At 28.5% G+C, this 18,916-nt stretch overlaps 1 protein-coding gene across 1 annotated transcript; it reads left to right on the top strand.

Moving 5' to 3' along the window:
• Positions 1–8,263: 8,263 nt before the first annotated feature.
• On the top strand, positions 8,264–12,330 carry LOC130979016 (GDSL esterase/lipase EXL3-like). The gene is made up of 5 exons (XM_057902359.1): positions 8,264–8,513; positions 8,602–8,732; positions 9,091–9,318; positions 9,403–9,658; positions 12,130–12,330. Exons 1-5 carry the CDS (start codon positions 8,303–8,305, stop codon positions 12,321–12,323), a joined length of 1,020 nt encoding a protein of 339 aa, XP_057758342.1. The 5' UTR covers positions 8,264–8,302; the 3' UTR covers positions 12,324–12,330.
• Positions 12,331–18,916: the final 6,586 nt, after the last annotated feature.

The following is an 18,916-nucleotide window of genomic DNA, read 5'->3' as shown; positions in this document are numbered from 1 at the left end:
CTATCATTTGTTTTGAAAGAAAGGGATTTCGATGTTGAGCAATCTGCAAGGGTGATTGATGTTGAGCAATCTGCAAGGGTGATTGATGCAGACTGTATGCTTAGCAAGCCTTTGACTACTAATTATATTGTTATCTTCTTTTGTGGAATTATTTGCTAAAGATTGGTAATAAATTGTTTGATTACATTTAATGATGACCAGTAATTTTTTTTTGTTTTATTGAGTACTAATTTTTTCTTTTTTCTTTTAACTATAATAAATGTTTGATATCTATATTTTAAAGCAAATGTTACTGTCCCTTATATTTTACCCAGTGTTTTGTAGATTTTTCATGTTTGGTGGACAGAGTAATAGAAAAGAATTGGGTTGCTTTGGTTTCATTCGGTAATAAATTACAATGGTGAGTGATTAGATGTAAGTGTAACGGTGTCTATTGCATAAATTTTCTGTGTATAGATGTATTTACATGTGTTTTATCTCTTTTTTTTTTCTCTTTTAAAGAAAATGTGTGTTTGTTTGAGTAACATTTACTTACTACACATGATTCTTTGAGGCTAAGTTTATCTTTTTTCCTCCATCATATATATATATATATATAATTTTAAATCATTTTATTGTGTTGAAAATGAATTTTTATTCTTTTTATCATTTAGGATATATATATGTGTGCATTCCTAAAATTTTTATTTCTTAAAGAGATAAGATACTCTAAGGAGTACTCGGGTACTTTAAGGAGTAGTTAGCTATTTTAAAGAGGCAAGATATTCAACATTCATGAGAAATATTTCACTCATTTTTTTGTTTTGACCACTTCTTTTAAACATTTTTTATTTTCGTTGTAACACATTTTCTTTGTGAGAGAGTAATTAAATTAATTGTATCCAAAATTTTTATTAGTTCTTCTCAGTTCTCACAATAGCTTAGTATTTTTTCTTTCTTTCTTTTCGCTTAGTGTTTTATTTTTATTTTTCTTTAGTATATAAAGTGGATGAACATGATAAAATATGTTGTTTGTTTTATGCATAAAAAAAATTTATATCCAACACTTAAGATAAGTGAGAAGTGAGGTAAATCAGTTTAAAAGAGCAGAATCTGTTATTCGAAAGAGGTTTAACATCCTTATATTAATAAAAGTAACTTTCTTTATTCTAATTAACTCACAATTTGAAGGTAAATGTTAAAAGAGTTTGCAACTGATGATTCTTTTCATTTAAACCCCGACGGAAATAGTTTTCATAAGTATCGTAGAATTTCTAACTCTAAAAATTTACTTGATAATTTTTATTTTCATTTCTTCAATTACAACAACAACAAAGCCTTGTTCCACTAAGTGGGGTCGGCTACATGAATCAAACAATGCCATTGTGCTTTGTCATGTATCATGTCTACAGAGAGACCGTTTACATGTAGATCTAGTTTGACCACCTCATGGATGGTTTTCTTGGGTCTTCTTCTGCCTTTCACCCCTTGTCCATCTTCCATCTCATCCACCTTCTTGAATGGATGTTCTATCAGTCTTCTTCTCACATGTCTAAACCACCTGAGACGCGATTTAGCCATCTTTTCCACAATGGGTGCTACTCCACTCTCTCCCTTATATCTTCGTTCCTTATTTTATCCAATCGCGTATGACCATTCATCCATCTCAACATCTTTATCTCTGCCACACTCAACTTATGTTCGTGCTCCCCTTTAGCCGCCCAACACTCCGTACCATAAAGCATAGCCAGTCTTATAGCGGTGTGATAGAATTTACCTTTAAGTTTTAAAGACACTTTTTTGTCGCATATAAAATTAGATGCACTCCGCCATTTTGACCAACCTACTTGGATTTTATGATTTACATTCTGTTCAATCTCTCCATTATCCTGTATGATGCATCCAAGATACTTAAACCTTTTAAACTTTTCATAGGCTATTTTCTCCAATCTTCACCTATATATTAGGGTTTTCCCTTCTCAGACTGAACTTACATTCTATGTATTTCGTCTTGCTACGGCTTATGCGCAGACTATACACTTTTAGAGCTTCTTTCCATAATTCCAACTTTTTATTTAGGTCTTCCCTTTACTCTCCCATAAGGACGATATCATCGGCAAAAAGCATGCACCATGGCACAGGCTCTTGGATGTGCTCTGTGAGTACTTCCAAGACTAATGTGAAAAGGTATTGACTTAAGGATGATCCATGGTGTAATCCTATACCAATAGAAAATTTCTCTGTCACACCACCTTGAGTCTTCACACTAGTTGTGGTCCCATCATACATGTCTTTAATTGCACGAATATATGTTATCATTACTCTCCTCTCTTCTAGAACCTTCCATAAGACCTCCTTTGGTACTCTATCATACGCTTTTTCTAAATCAATAAACACCATATGTAGATCACTTTTATTACTACGATACCTCTCCATCATCCTTCTTAAAAGGTATATCGCTTCAGTGGTAGATTTGCCTGGCATAAATCCAAATTTGTTCTCTGTTACTTGTGTCTCTTTTCTCAACCTCCGTTCTATCACCCTTTCCCATAACTTCTTGGTATGACTCATAAGCTTGATCCTTCTATAGTTTTTGCAACTTTGCATATTCCCCTTATTCTTGTAGATAGGTACCAATGTGCTCTCCACTCATTAAGCATCTTCTTTAACCTTAAAATCTCATTAAAAAGCTTGGTTAACCAGTTGATGCCTTTTTCTCCAAGATCCTTCCAAACCTCAATCGGGATATTATCAGGTCATATTGCCCTGCCGTTTTTCATCTGCTTTAGAGCCTTTTTTTTTACCTCGAAGTCTCGGATCCTCCGATAGTAGTCAAAGTTTTGATCTTATTCCCTTGTGCATAACCGACCAAGGCTCGGAAGAGTCTTTGTCCCTCATTAAATAACTCGTAGAAGTAACTCTTTCACCTTTCATTAATCTTCTCCTCTTGAGCCAACACCTCTCCATCCTTATCCTTTATGCACTTAACCTGATTCAAATCTCTCGTTCTTCTTTCACGGCTCTTTGCGATTCTATATATACCTTTTTCTCCTTCTTTCGTGCCCAAAGATTGGTAGAGACCCTCATATGCTCTTGTTTTTGCTTCACTTACAGCCACTTTTGTTTCTTTCTTAGCCGCCTTATTTTTTTCCAGTTATCTGCGTTGCGGCATAGAGACCACTCTTTAAAGCACTCCCTTTTTATCTTTATCTTATCTTGTACACTCATATTCCACCACCATGACTCCTTGTCTCTTGGTCCTATTCCTTTAGATTCACCAAAGCTTTCTTTTACTGTTCTGCTAATAACTTCTGCAATTTTCCTCCACATCTCTTTCGCGCTTCCATTCGCATCCCACTTTACCTCTTCTCCTACCCATCTTAGGAAGCTGGGGGTTCGACTATATTTTTATCTTGGTTGTCGAAGACCTAACACAACCCTCCTCCTTTATCCGGGTTTGGGACCGGCTATGTACCGCAAGTGTAACATAGACGAAGTTTTCAATTACAACAACAGAAGAAAGATTTAGTCTTTTTCATTTGAGAATAACTATTACATGACTATAATTCAAGTAATAGATTGCTGACTAACATTAGAGCAGGGGGATGTCTGTATCTTGACCATAGCAGTTAGTTGTTCACTAGAGCCCCATTTTTCTTCTTCTTCATATTGGTTTTTACAGAATTGGGCTTTTTTTTCAAATCGTTCTTGCCCCCAACCCATGAAAAGTATGGTGTTTGTGGATCGAATTTGATTCAATGAATATATCTGCGGTATTTATTTAAATTCGATTCGAAAATTACAGATATAGATCCAATTTGCAAGGCTATCGATCTAATTCGCACACTAATACAATTAAATTGCAGATTTTATGTAGATATTTACGTATCCGATATACATATCAGTGGGTCAGTAAAAATAAATAAATAAATATTATTTTTATATTTTATTTTAACTAATAATTATCATATATGTTACATTATTTTATTTTTATTATTTAAAAAAAACATATTTAATATTATTTTAAAAATAAATATATTTAAAAAATAGAAAAAAGATATTTTATTGATATTTTTTAATAAAAATAAACTTTTAAAAAGTATTTATATGTTTTGCGGATATATCCCATATCCGATCACATATGCAAATATATGAATCGGATTGGATCCGATATTTTAGTGCAGATTAGATCGAAATTTTGGTCATATCCGATCCGTGTTTACTCCTAACAGAAAATTCAAAAGTACATCACTCTCCAAAAGAAAAAAAGGCTTTGCTAACACTAATTTATTGCGGATTTATATGATGATTATGGATTAAAAAGAATAATAATATATTTTTGTATAGGTGTTATGTTACAAAACATATTTTTTTCTACGTACTTATTATTTTTTGTATTAAAAGGAATAATAATAAATATTAAAAAATAAAAAATATATTTTATCATATAAAAAAAGAGTTATATACGTAAACAATATAAATTACATTTTTCTTAAATTCCTAGGTAAGTAGTATTGCGTAGGAAAATTTCTGTACATTGAGGATTTTGTTTTGTCATTGTGTGGTATTTATTTGGTCCAGCTAAAAAAAATGAAAGAAATTTGACCTAATAATAAACAAAGTTCATTAAGTATTTCATGCTTCTACCAATTGAATCTCTCGTGTAAGACATGAGAGTTTTACTCAGTAGTATTGGCAGGGACGGACTTACGCGGCCCGGGGAGTGGAGGCCTCGCCCCAATTTTTTTAAAAAAAGATTAATAATAATAAGTTATTAAGTATGATTTAATTTTTTTTAAAATTTATTTAGTATTTAGTCTAATATAAATAAAAATTCAGTCTAACCTAAATATTAATTATTTTTAATATCTAAAAAATAAGTAACAATATTAAAAAAATATGAAAAGATATTATTACTAATATTTTTTAATTAAATAAAATTTTTCAATTCCTTGTGAATATCTTTCTTGATTCATTTGGTATTAATTTTTTCTGTTTTAACTACTACAACTGAGAATTCTTTTTCAACTATGAATATTGTGAAGAATAATTCAAAAACAAAATGAAAGATAAATTTCTTGTTAATTATCTTTTAATTATATTGAAAAGAAAATTACAGAAAAAATTGACACAAATTTTATTATCGATAAATTTTATGAAACAAAGAATCGACCACTTGTTAATAAAAAGTACATATATATTTTTTGTACTTTAAAATATATTTTCTATCAATATATTTTTGTAATGTATTTTACATTATATAATTTTTTGCATAATTTTTTAATATTATATATGTTATTGGCCCCAAAATTTCTGGATCCGTCTCTGAGTATTGGAAACACATTTCTTAGTTATATATATTTGTAGCTACTCTTTAATTTCTGAGTTTGTTTCTGGTGCTGCGCCGCATTTTGAAAATCTGATCCTTGAATGGATTTGTCTACTTGTCTGATGAGTGAGTGCAAGGTGCACGTTTTCTTAATTTTGAGTGTGGAAACCCATACCCCTTTAATCCCCAACCGTCTTCAACTTCAACTTCAACCTGAATCTGCCATACCCACTCTTAAATTTACTCACAAGTCACAACTAGCTAGTCTAGCTTGAAGACTCCCATGTGCCCTTAGCTTATAAGCCATGTTAGTGCAGTTGCGCAATTATTATGCTTAAAGAATACTAATTAATTATTAGTTACCACTAATTAGAGGTGTTCATGAGTCGATCAGTGAAACCGAGTTTGATGTGATACAAATTTGGTCTAAAATATATATTGAGTTTATTTATTAGATTCGAATCCGATGCTAAACCCGATGAAACCTACATACTTTTTATCACAATTATATAGGGTAAAAATCGGGTAAAAATCAAGCGAAAATTAGACAATTAACTTTCTATTACCTTAATATTTTCTTGAAAATATCCAAATTTTTAAAATTCCAACCATTATTAACATAGTAAAATTCACTTAAAAAAATATAACAAGAACCAATCCTTCTTCAAAATTAAAGCATAACTACAATCAATACTAATATTGTCTAATAATACCAAATATTTAAGTCAATACAAATAACACAATATTATACATTAGTCTAAAGTCTTATGCATTCTAAACATTAAACACTAACCTGTAGTCTTATAATAACTAATAACACAAAATATTAAAATTTACAATACTTAAATTTCACATAAAAATAGCTATCATTCATTCCAAATATAAAATATTAACATAAGAAATTAAGAATATTAATTATGTATGATGATCGGACCATCGGACTGAATCTGGGTGACCTGAACTATAGCCCGATCTCGGTTTTACTCACTTTTCAGATTTCATTTCTTCTCCTCCGGTCACTTTGAGTCCGGATCTTCATGGTCCAAAATTCTTTGAATTCAGACCAAATCTTCAAACCGAGCCGGACCATATACACCCCTACAACTAAGATGATATTTGGGGGTTGTTGTGGGCTAGGTTCTATCACTATTTATTCAGAAGAAGTCATTCACATTATTGTAATATTAAATAAAAGAGATCTAGCTTGTTCATATGGTGCACATCCAACAGAAGTCATAGTTTTATCTTCAATTTTATAAATATCTCAATTGTTCGAATTTCTATAAACTGTGATTGACAGTGATGTTAGAATATAATTAGGATCAATTATGATCAATTAGCATATTTGGATATTTATTATAGGATATTATGTCTTTATTATTACGATTCTCATAGCACCTATAAATACCCTTCTATATTGTATTGTTCCATACAACTTGAACACACTCAATAATACACATATCCTTCCTCCAGTTCAGTCTCTTGTTTATAACATGGTATCAGAACTATGGTATCCTCCTTAAGAGGATAGGTTGTTTTCCTTGCGGTGAAATCATCGTAGTTTTTGTATTTTTTTCTATGCCATTTTTCTTTTCCTTTTATCACTCCTGTTATGCTTTTTCACCTCATCGACTAGTTTATTTCCTCTGTCTTGTGATTTTTCGAGTCGAATGATCAAACACCATTGTCATCCGCTGCTTACCTATTCTCATGAATAAATCATATAGTTTTCGCTCTCTTTTCGATAGTTCTGTTTGCGTTCTACGTGGCAGTTCCGTCTGCGTTCTCTCATGGCAGTTTCATCTGCGTTCTTTCGTGGCAGTTCCGTTTGTGTTCTCTCGTGGCAGTTCCGTCTGCGTTTTCTCGTAGCAGTTTCGTCTGCGTTTCGTCTATGTTTCCTTGTGGCAGTTCCGTCTGCGTTTCTTTTTGGCATCTACACTTCCTTCGACAAGCGGCAGTTCCATCTGCACTTCCTTCGACAAGCAGAAGTTCCCTCTGCGCTTCCTTCAGACAAGCGGCAGTTCCATCTGCGCTTCCTTCCGATAATTTCGTCTGCACCCGTTTTCTCAATTTATGCAGTTTTTTTCTCTTTATTTCGTTATGTTAAATAAGTTTCAAACTCAAGTTGTCACTTGAAATATAACTTGCATCTTGTTGTTTAATTGTTCGAATCTCTAACTACATTCTTGACTGAATGTTATTGGCAATTTGTGCAAAATCTCAGAAATACGTTTTTGACCAAGTTAATCCAACTTTTGCAGAATATTATGTTGTAAATAGAAAAGAAGTAGCAGAATTTATAAAAATACCAACCAAATATAATTAGTATGTATTAGATGAGACCCAATAATCACACTAGTAATAGTGTTAATAATGATAAAATTACACTATATTTGGAGCGGCGTTCATTACGTTAAAAATTCATGGCTTATAATTAAACACACACTTCAACTCACATGATCATGCATGATCCTCACCTACCTCTTGACTTACTCAACAAATATATGTGTTGTAATATCCATGAAAATTAATTTCCATATATTACCATGAAATTTCAAGTGAAGAAGCGACTTAAATATTTTCTATAATTATATGTATATCATATAAATATTTTACAAAATTAATTAATGAGATTTGGTGTAATTAGAGTGCAAAATTTTTTTGAAACAAATTAAGACCCTTCTTGTATATTCATAAAAAAAATATATTATTCCTAAAACATGAATCTAAAGTTTTTAAATTAAAATGTAAAATATTTGTCATCCTGCACTAATATATAATTAAGATAAAATGATATCAGTATATAATTTTATATTTGAACCTTAATTATCTTGTATATTTAAAGAAATGTCTATAAATAGCTTGCAATAATATATATACACAATCATTGTTCTAGTCTCAAAATTTAAGATGATAAGGTTTATCTTTAAAGCGATTCCTTATTATCATGTGGCTATAGTCATTCTTGTTATTATTTCATGTTGTGTCAAAGGTATGAGGTGTGAAGAACAGAATATACGAAAGAAGAATGAAAGTGTGCCAGCAATCTTTGTGTTTGGGGACTCCATAGTGGACACAGGTAACAACAACTACATCAAAACCATTGCGAAATGCAATTTCCCACCATATGGTAGAGACTTTGCTGCTGGAGGATATAAACCTAATGGGAGGTTCAGCAATGGTTTAGTCCCTTCAGATTTCATTGGTAAAAACTTCAATTACGTGCCATTGCATGTAGTAGTCAACATTATCAATATGTTCTAACTCAATTATTATTATTATTATTTTTCCAGCTGAAATATTTGGAGTAAAAGATATTTTGCCACCATATCTGGATCCAAATCTGCAACTTCAAGAACTTCTTACTGGTGTAAGTTTTGCCTCGGGAGGCGCTGGATACGATCCTCTTACCTCAAAAGCAGCAGTAAGCTATTATCTTTTATTCATATTGAAATATCATCAATGCAGACAAAACTATTTATTAGTAATAAATTCATTTGTGTGGAAAATTTATGCTAAAAAAACACATAAATAATTATATTTTTATTATATTCTTTTAAGTAAATTTTTTTTTTAGATTTTGCATAAATTTTTTACATATCTTTTTTTTTATTTATTTTATGTTGATTTTCTTTTAAAATTAATAAGAATTGAATTCTTATATCATAAAATTACTTATTTTAAAAATTTAAACTAATAGGAGAATACATATTATTATTATTATTATTATTATTATTATTATTATTATTATTATTATTACACTCCTATTGTTTGTGATTTAGGGTGCAATGTCACTATCAGATCAATTAGACAAATTGGGGGAGTACCAAAAGAAGATAAGGGAAGCAGTTGGAGAAAACAGAGCAGAAACAATAGTATCAAAGAGCATATACATAGTGTGCCTGGGAAGTGATGATATTGCTAACACTTACCTTCCATTTAGACAATCACAATATGATATTCCATCTTACACTGACTTAATGGCCTCACTAGCCTTCACATTCTTAAAGGTATATTATATATGTTTTGAATTGAATTATTATAGATCCCATTTCTAAATTCTTGATTATTGATGAATTGGAATTTGAAAGCAGGAGCTTTATGGGGTAGGTGCTAGGAGGATTGGAGTGGTTAGCATGCCAATTATAGGGTGTGTGCCGTCACAGAGGACAGTAGAGGGAGGCATAAATAGAGCATGTTCAGATTTTGAAAATCAAGCAGCAATTCTATTCAACATGAAACTCCTCTCTCAAACAAAGCTCCTCAATAAACAGTTTCCATATGCTAGGATCGTCTACCTCGATATTTACAACACATTAGATCATGTGATTCAAAACCCAGCTCAATATGGTAATCAAATGCTCTCTCTATCCACTTGTAATATTTTGGTTGTTATACGCGATATCCTTCAATTGGATAGATTAAAGAGTAATTTATCGTAAATCTCTTTATTTAATGATTTATCACTGGTCAATGGATTAGTAAATACACAAAATAAAATTCAAATCATAATATTTACTTAAACGGATGAATAAACCTACTACTACTAACCAAAATTTGATTGTACACCTGCAATATTTATGACTAGCATTTAATATTATGTAAAAGGGGAAAGGTTCTTATATTACATTAAGAGAAAGTATAGGGAGCCAAAGGTATAATGTGTACAATGGAGGTTTAAGAAGTATTAGAGATATGACCATTAGTGTTACATTATCCTGTCAGGTTACGTTTTTGAGATGAGTGGTTTCAGATATGGTATTAGAGTTCTAGATCCGAAAGATCAAGAGTTTGATCCTTGGTGAATTCTAAAATTAGTTTAAATTTTTATTGAGATGTTTATTATCCTTGGTATCGGATGGTTATCCTCGGTATCCGGATGGTTATTTTGGATAGTATGGTGATGTTCATTTTATTCATGGACCAAAGATTTAGCCCATTGTACACATTATACACTTAGGTCATTGGCTCCCTAGCACTACCCTTACATTAAATGGTTTAGCTAAACAATAAAAATATTAAAATAATATTATAGTTTAGTGATAAAAGAATTTGTCAGAAATATAATTTAAAAAGACCAAATTTAAGTTGCGTGACAGACATATTATATTTTTTTATGAGTTCTTTAATTAATCACTACGTTGATTTTGTGTTTATTTTGTTACATAAAAACAAATAATAAATAGTGGTCTAATATAGTCATGCTGTAAGTTATGGTGATACTAGTTTAACATAACATTCATTGAGAAATCAGCGACTAGCTAGACTAACCTTAAATTCACTTGTATGTTCATAAATCATAATGTTGGACCGTTTTCATACTCTTAGTCCTGGTAAAGATCTTACTCAGATACATATTTGTGGTTGTAACGATTAATAAATATTAAATAAAATAAATTTTAAATTTTTTTTAATTTTCTAAAATCATTGTTTAATATATACATAACATACAAAGGGATACAAATGTAAACGAATTAAATAAAAAGAGACATTTACAAAATATTTACTCTTATGGAACTTCTCATATATAACTCATTTTTTTACGTTATTATAATATGTCTTTTCTTTGATAAAGTACGTAAATATAAATTAGATATCAAAAAATATAGTGAATGAATACCTCTTTTCTTTGATAAAGTACGTAAATATAAATTAGATATCAAAAAATATAGTGAATGAATACCTGTAAAAGATATTCTAACATTCAGAATCAGTAAATGTTTAAAAAGTATAAAAAATCAATAAATATAGAATGTTAAACATAATTAAATGGAACCTATAAAGTTTATCATATAAGTACTTGTTTAAATTAGATATAAAAAATATTTTTATAGACATATATCATAATTGATATTCATATTATGACTGTTTAGTTATTAAGATGAAAATGATAATCATTAAATTAAGAGTAAAGTATCGTTTTTGTTCCCAATATTTGGAGGTAAATCCTAAAATTGTTTATAACGTTTCAATCGTCCTATTTAAGTCCTGAAAGATTTTAGAATAATTTATTCTAAATAATTTTTTATTTTATTTAAGTATAAAATTATAAAAAATAAATTTATTTAGAATGAAAGTAATGTGATTAAGTATAATTTATCTAGATGTGATTAAAAAATAATTGAGTACTATGTACAGTAAAAAATTGATATTATTAAAGGATAAAATTATAATTAAACGTTAGTGATTTAAATAAGACAATTGAAACGTTAGAGACAAATTTAAAACTTACCCCAAATGTTGGGGAGAAAAACGATACTTTACTCTTAAATCATTAATAAAAATATCAGTTACAAACAAAAAAATAATGATAATTAAGGTTAAATTATAATTCATTATAAATAATTAAACCTGAATTATAATTCATATTGAGTAATGAATCAATGGGACTCCCTCCCTCTTTTCTCTTTTTCTATATCTACTTATACTTCAAATTTGTATTGGAGCAAGCACCCTTTGTTAAGAAGAATGTTAGGGCCAGCAACTTTTGTGATTTGTAGCCATCAAATAGCCATCAATAATGGTTTTAATGGTGTAAAATTTTATCTAATGACTCACTTTTTTTTGTTGGTTACATACTGGCCAGAATTTAACAAAGTTGCTGGCCCTAGACTTTTTCTTTCATTAATTATCATGGTATCAAATCATATCATATGGGTATGGCAATAGATATACCTCAACTACCAACATAAAACAATATGTACGTACATACGTATATATAATAGAGCTCCATACTTCCATATCTATCTCACTAGCTAGCTAGCTAGCACATGTTCAGTTGCACTATTAAATTTATATGTACATGGTAACTGTTGATGTAGATTTTGAAGTAGTAGACAAAGGATGCTGTGGAACAGGAATTATAGAAGCGAGCATGTCCTGCAACTCCCTCAGCATAAACACATGTACGGATGATTCAAACTATATATTCTGGGATAGTTACCATCCTACGGAGAAAGCCTATAAATTGATCACTTCTATGGTTCTCCGTGACAAAATCAACGACTTCTTTTGACACTGGTTTCATTCTCACTATGTATTGTTACTTCTTCATTCATATACTTTTTTATTTGTAACTTAATGTATGTCTTTTTGTTTAGTTCACCTAGCTATGTGGTTTAACTGAAAACTCTTAGTCATCCCAATTGGAAATGATATCCTTGTCAAAGAGATCATAAAGAAAAATGACTAGAAAAACAGACATTATATATTTTCAAATGTCAACACCAAATCAAGAGAATCATTTTTCCGTCGTCAATGACTATTCAGAACTTGGTAACTTACAAGGAATGCGTTAGGAAACTTGGGCTTTGTTGAACAATTGGGTGTGTAACAACTAATCCAATCCAAGAAAATTGTTCAGGTTTTTGGGTCAGGAATCATGTAAAACTGATGATAGCATAGTTTGTTCCAAAATAGTTCCGAACAAAAACAGAAAGATTAAAAAAAAACCTATTGATGTCAATCAAGTTGGTTTGTTCTAGTAGTTAGTTTACTAGTTTGTTTAAACAAGTGTTAAAGATTTGAGTTTCGTTTTGTGCATGTAGTAATTTATTAGTCAGCAACAAACTCTTAAATGGAACTCAGTACAACAGCGGATTGATCCTTGGCCTCGAACCGAAAGAATACCGTGAAAATATATATATATATATATATATATATATATATATATATATATATATATTTTGATGTCGGAGGTTAAAACATGAATTAGAACCCACAACCAAAAAAAAAAATTTTAAAAGTTGTAGCATCTTTATTTGATAAATTAAATTAAAAATAATTTTTAATAAGTATAAGGAATAACAAGTGTATTTTATAAATAGTTTTTAAAATTAAAAAATACTATAATAAACATTAGTGTAAGAATTAAATTTAAATATTAATTAATATACAAAATTATATTAGACTTTTTAATTTTAATAAATACAAAATAATTTTAAAAAATTCTCCTTTAAATACTTTTAAAATTATCCTGAATTTTAAAAGCTATAAATACAAGCACGTAAATTTTTTATTTATTAAATATAAAATAAAGTGCTTATACTTTTAGAAAGCACAAACACTCTTATAAAAACATTTACCAAATTAAATCTAAATATCGATTATTTAAATCTCACCTCGTGTATATTCGAATTGCTCGACAAACTCTTAAACGACCAAATTCAGAATTTTTTTTATTAACAAGAGAGGAGGACATAGATGTATGGCAGTTAAACCAAATGATTATCAATTTATCATCATATTATTATATAGCTAGATCAAGACAAAAAATGGTTCTCATGTTGGAAACTTTATTGTTAATTACTTCATTTTTGTACCCATCCATGCATTGTCGTAACCTAAAAATGGTCCGTGAAGCCTAGTTAGCAGAAGCAAAGCCCCGTCCAAGGGGGAAAAAAAAGCAGCAAATTAAAGGGTTCAGACTTGTGGCCGAGGTATTGCACTAATGGCCAATATGTTAGCCTCACAAAGCCACATCTCAGATTCAAATCTCAATTATAACGGAGCAGTGATAGAACCTTTAATATGTGTGAATGAGTGTGTGTTGTGTAACTTAAGATTAAGAGTTGTCTAATAAAAATAAATAAATAAAGGGTTCAGACTTTGATAAAGTCACATACATCTATACCTACCTAATTATATATGTATTTTTTTTTTTGGTAACTTCCTAATTATATATGTTGAATACAAAAGTATACACGATACATATATTATTATTCCATTTTGCCCGTGACAAAACAATTAGTTGTACTAACTAATATAAAGAAAGGAAAGTTATCAGGTATACCTAGGAACATCGATGTTCCAGTTGTTTTAACCGTTGATTTTAATTAATATATATTATATATATTTTTTATAATTTAGATCAACGGTTAAAACAACTGAAACACCGATGTTCCCGGTACACCTGATAACCTTCCAGAAATTTATACATATAAAGATACAATACTTTAATAGGAAGTTACTTTATTTGCGTTGCCAGCAGTCTCGCAGTTTGTCTCTAGTGTTAAAGATTGTGGTCTAATCATAAAGAGACATTAATTATATTTATTAATTAATAATTAGTTCAACCAGAATAAAGCATTCGTATATAAATATTCTATGCATTACTCACTACGCGCCACTCACGTAACAGAAAATCATAATTTATTTATTTTGATTATTATTTTTAATTATTAATTTATTTTTTTATTTTAATAATTTAATAATATATTTTTAATTTCTATTTTTCAACAAACAATAACATTTAAGTGAAAATTTATGTGTAGTTAATAATTGAGAACTATTAGATGAAAATTTAATCAAATAAATTAAATTATCAACTTCAACGTCCTGAGTTTTTACTTTTAGTAAAAATTCAAATGTAATCGACTTTACGTGAAGTTGATAAACTTCACCTGAAAACTGTTAGATGAAAATTTAGTCAAATTAATCAAATCATTTAACAGCTTTCAGGTATCAACTTCACGTGAAGTCGAGTACTGAGTTTTCACTTTTTACTTTATTTTTATAACATTTCTACTCGCATAAAGCACCGTTCGTGTGCCAACGTGACGTGGATATGGTAGGTCACATGGTTAGCACACTACACATACAGAAGCCGGTGCATTTCTTCGGTGGCCTACGATTAGGTTTCATAAGTTGGGTTGTCAAATAAATATAAGGCTTATTTTAATGTATAATAATATAATTATAGTGAAAAACACATAGAATCTAACAATCATATCAGAATTTTTTTTAAGTGCTGTAAGAGTAAATATGAGAGATTATGATATAATAGTCATGTTGGAAAGAAAAAGATAGTTATTTAGTTAAAAGAATATGAAATTTTTTATTTAACTATGGTTTTTAGGTAGTTTTAAAAAATTTAGTTTTAAATAATAAACGTGACTCATATTATTGATGTGTCAGAATATAAATAAAATAGAATAAAATCTTTCATTTATTTTTTATACGAAAAATTCTTATAGATATATAGGCAACTAAATTTATCCGATTAAAGTAGCTTGCAACTATGCGCGTGGAAAAAAAAAAGAAAGTAAAATGTTAATTAATTACAAATTTAATTTCTTGACTTTAACACGAGGGTAACTTATTGCGCTATTAAATATTTAAGTATTTAAATAAAAATTATGTATAAGCTTCATACATTACATATATCTTTATTAAAAATATAATCATTAATATTGTCTTTTTTTATCAGTTTAAATTTTTAAAATAAATAATTTTATGACAGTTTTAAATTATAAGTCAAAAATAATTTTTTCTTTTTGAATGTTTTCTTTCAAACAGCCAATTCTTTTTGCTTTATTTTAAATAGATGTTTTTTAAAATGATATACTTTTGGTTGTTTTCAAAATTATTCTTGTTATATTTTTTTGGTAAATTACATAAGTAATTATATATAAATTAATTATACATGTAATATTTGTGATATTTATATGGTATGACTTTGGGGGTGAAATCATTAAATGATCTTATTGAGGAATTGACAATAATTACTAAGTCTCTAGTAAATAAAATTGTTTAAATGATCTCCTGATTAATTTTATTGTTTTCTGTATTTATAACAAAACCGTCATTAGTTTTTTTTTCTCACGAAAATTGTAAAAAAGCTGTCACCTTAGCAGTGGTGGATTTAAGGAGGTTAATTCTCTAATTTTTTTAAAAAAATTAATATTATTAGTTTATTATATATATATATATATATATATTATAAATTAAATATATTTTATTATATTAACATACTAAAAAATTTATATGTTAATAATTTAATATGTATAAATTATAATGTGTATCATAATATATTAGTAATAATTAATAAATAAATTTAAAAAATAATAAAAACGTATACATATATAAATAATTAAAAAATTATTAAAAAATATAAGTTTGGATTAATGTAAAAAAATAATAATTATAAAAAAATTTGTTTTAATTTTTTCTATAATAACAATAACAATTGAATAGATTTTTTAAATAATAAAAATTATTAAAATAAAACTTTAAAACAAAATAAAAAATAAATTTTTAACATATTATATAATTATATATGTTAAAAAAAATTTAAAATTGATTTTAAATAATAAATTAACAATTTTAATTATATAAAATATTACAAAATAAATTTAAAAATATCAAACTTTTAAAATATATAATTAAATATTAATTTCATATACTATAATTATTAATTTTAATTTATATAATATAAATTATATTTTATTAATTTTTTATTATGTTATATTTTAATTTATTTTATATTTAATTTGACCCTCCTCTTTTAAAATTTCGGAATTCGTCCTTGTATCTTAGTAATAAGAAACAAGTGCCTAATTAATGGACCGCACGCATGCATGGTGAACCCGCTAGTGGCGGAAAGAGTTTAACAAAGGACAGATTAGTCTTGAGAATCAACTTTTTCATTAACAAGGTGACTGTAATGTACACGTATCAATCAGGAAAAAACAAAATTATATTATTATTATTTCCCAACAATTTAGTATAGAACTAGAAGGTACAATTATTTAGGTATTGAAAAGTGAAGGGCCATGTGCGACTCATTACATTTGCTCTCTCTGTCATGTTCCACTTCCAAGTCTTACACAACCTCCCAATTGCCACACAAAAATTCAACAAATGGATGTTCTATCGTCATCGATCTTGCCGTATGCCCCTATCTCCCTTCCATTTTTGTGTTTCTAATTACAGCTTCTTGTTTTCCATCGGTGACCCCTTAGTCCACATTGTGTGTTTATTTGCTGGAAATGAAATTAGGAAAGTAAAACTCAATATTATGTATTTATATCCGGTGGTTAGAGAATAAAATTAAAATTTAGTGTCAAAATATAAAATTTCAGTTTTTTTAGTATTTTTAAAGCGAAGACACAAAAAATCAAAATTTTTTAATGTAGAAATTAAAATTTTGATAACATTTCTTTTTTAAAATATTTTTATTTAATTTTTTAAATTTTAACTTTATTCTCTTTAAAAATAAATTAGGGCTTATTTTGTTGTTTCACTAGTTCATTCTCTTCTAAGTCAAGTGAACTTTATCCAATGGCACTCCTTCTCAAGCTCCACCCCATCGTCGGATTCGTCGCCGCTAGAAATGGCAAACAGGCCGAAATTCGCCAAGTCAGTCCACGTAATCCGTCAAAAAAGGTGGGTTGGGCTGGAAATTTAAAATCTTCAAACTTAAAAAATTTGCTTAACTTGCATCGCTTAATCCGCGGACTTTCCTGATGAGCTAGGTATTTTTTTTGTCAGGGCCATTTTTTACAAAAAATTTATGATGTTAGGCTGCATTTGTTTTCAAGGACAAGACACTGTGACAGGAATATATAGATACAAAATCTTGTTTGACATATGAGATATAGACAGAGATATTGTGTTCAGAGACACTGAATTAGTGTATTTTGTGTCAATCCTGACAGAAAAGATACAGAAACACTAATAAGGGGCACAACTTATTTTTAATCTTTTTTTTTATTATTCTTGTTAATTTTTTATAATTATATTTTTTTTCTCAAATTTTTTGAATAAAAAAAATGAGAATAAATGGAGGTGTTTGAGATTTGGGAAAGAAGAGAAGAGGGATCCAAGATAAATGATAGGGGATAATTCTAAAATTTTATTAAAAAGTCAACATAAATTTAGGATTTAGGTACTTTTGTCGTACCAAATTCATCTTTAATGAATACAACATTAATTTTCTTATTTAATGGGTACTTTTATCAGTAAAATTCATGTTACAAATGGTTGTTTTTATTTTTTAATACCTCTTGGGCTCCTTGTTGGCGTCGTAACTGTTTTTCTTTTTCCTCTTTGCTCATCTATACCCCCTTATTTGGATTTGGAAATCTACAACTCCAATCCATGACTAGATATGAATTTTAAAAATACTATTTATATATCAATCATTAAAATTTGTCATAATATATTTATGAATAAATATATATGTTGTTAAATTTATTTTAAAAATATTTTATATTTTAATATATATTTATATTGTTGATTTATTTTAATAAATAATCTTAATGCATATTTAACATAATTGTATTAATTTGACTTAAAATGTCGATCTACTAAAAATAATTAGCACAAACTTTACTTATCTCTTCTCAAATACATCTGATGATATTTAATCTAAAGACATATTTTTAAAGTTAAAACTTTTATTTAATTTATTTAAAACATAAAAAATTGATCTTTTAAATAAATTAATAAAATATTTTTTATAATACTTTTAAAATACATATTTATAAAATAACAAATACAAAATTTATCCATTTATTAAAAGCTAGCCGTGGAGAGAAAAATATGTGGTTGTATGTATTTTGATTTGGTTGTTGTCTAATACGTAATTTTGTTTCACGTGGGTAGGCATTATGAAAGCTGCTACTAACGCACACAGCTTGAAGTGCCAGCTGGCTTTGCATCTTTTAGTAACAAAATATGACCAACGAGTCAATGAGAACCCCTTCAGCCTTCCGTCTCCTCTTAGCTATAAAAACTTTTCTTGAAGGGTCAACCTGTCGGTGTCAGTTACTATCACGTCGTTACCTTCTAATATAAAGTTACGTTATTTTTATAGATTTTATTAAG

This window comes from Arachis stenosperma, chromosome 5 (assembly GCF_014773155.1).
Source record: "Arachis stenosperma cultivar V10309 chromosome 5, arast.V10309.gnm1.PFL2, whole genome shotgun sequence".
Taxonomy (NCBI): domain Eukaryota; kingdom Viridiplantae; phylum Streptophyta; class Magnoliopsida; order Fabales; family Fabaceae; genus Arachis; species Arachis stenosperma.
This window is presented reverse-complemented; position numbering and strand designations above follow the sequence as displayed.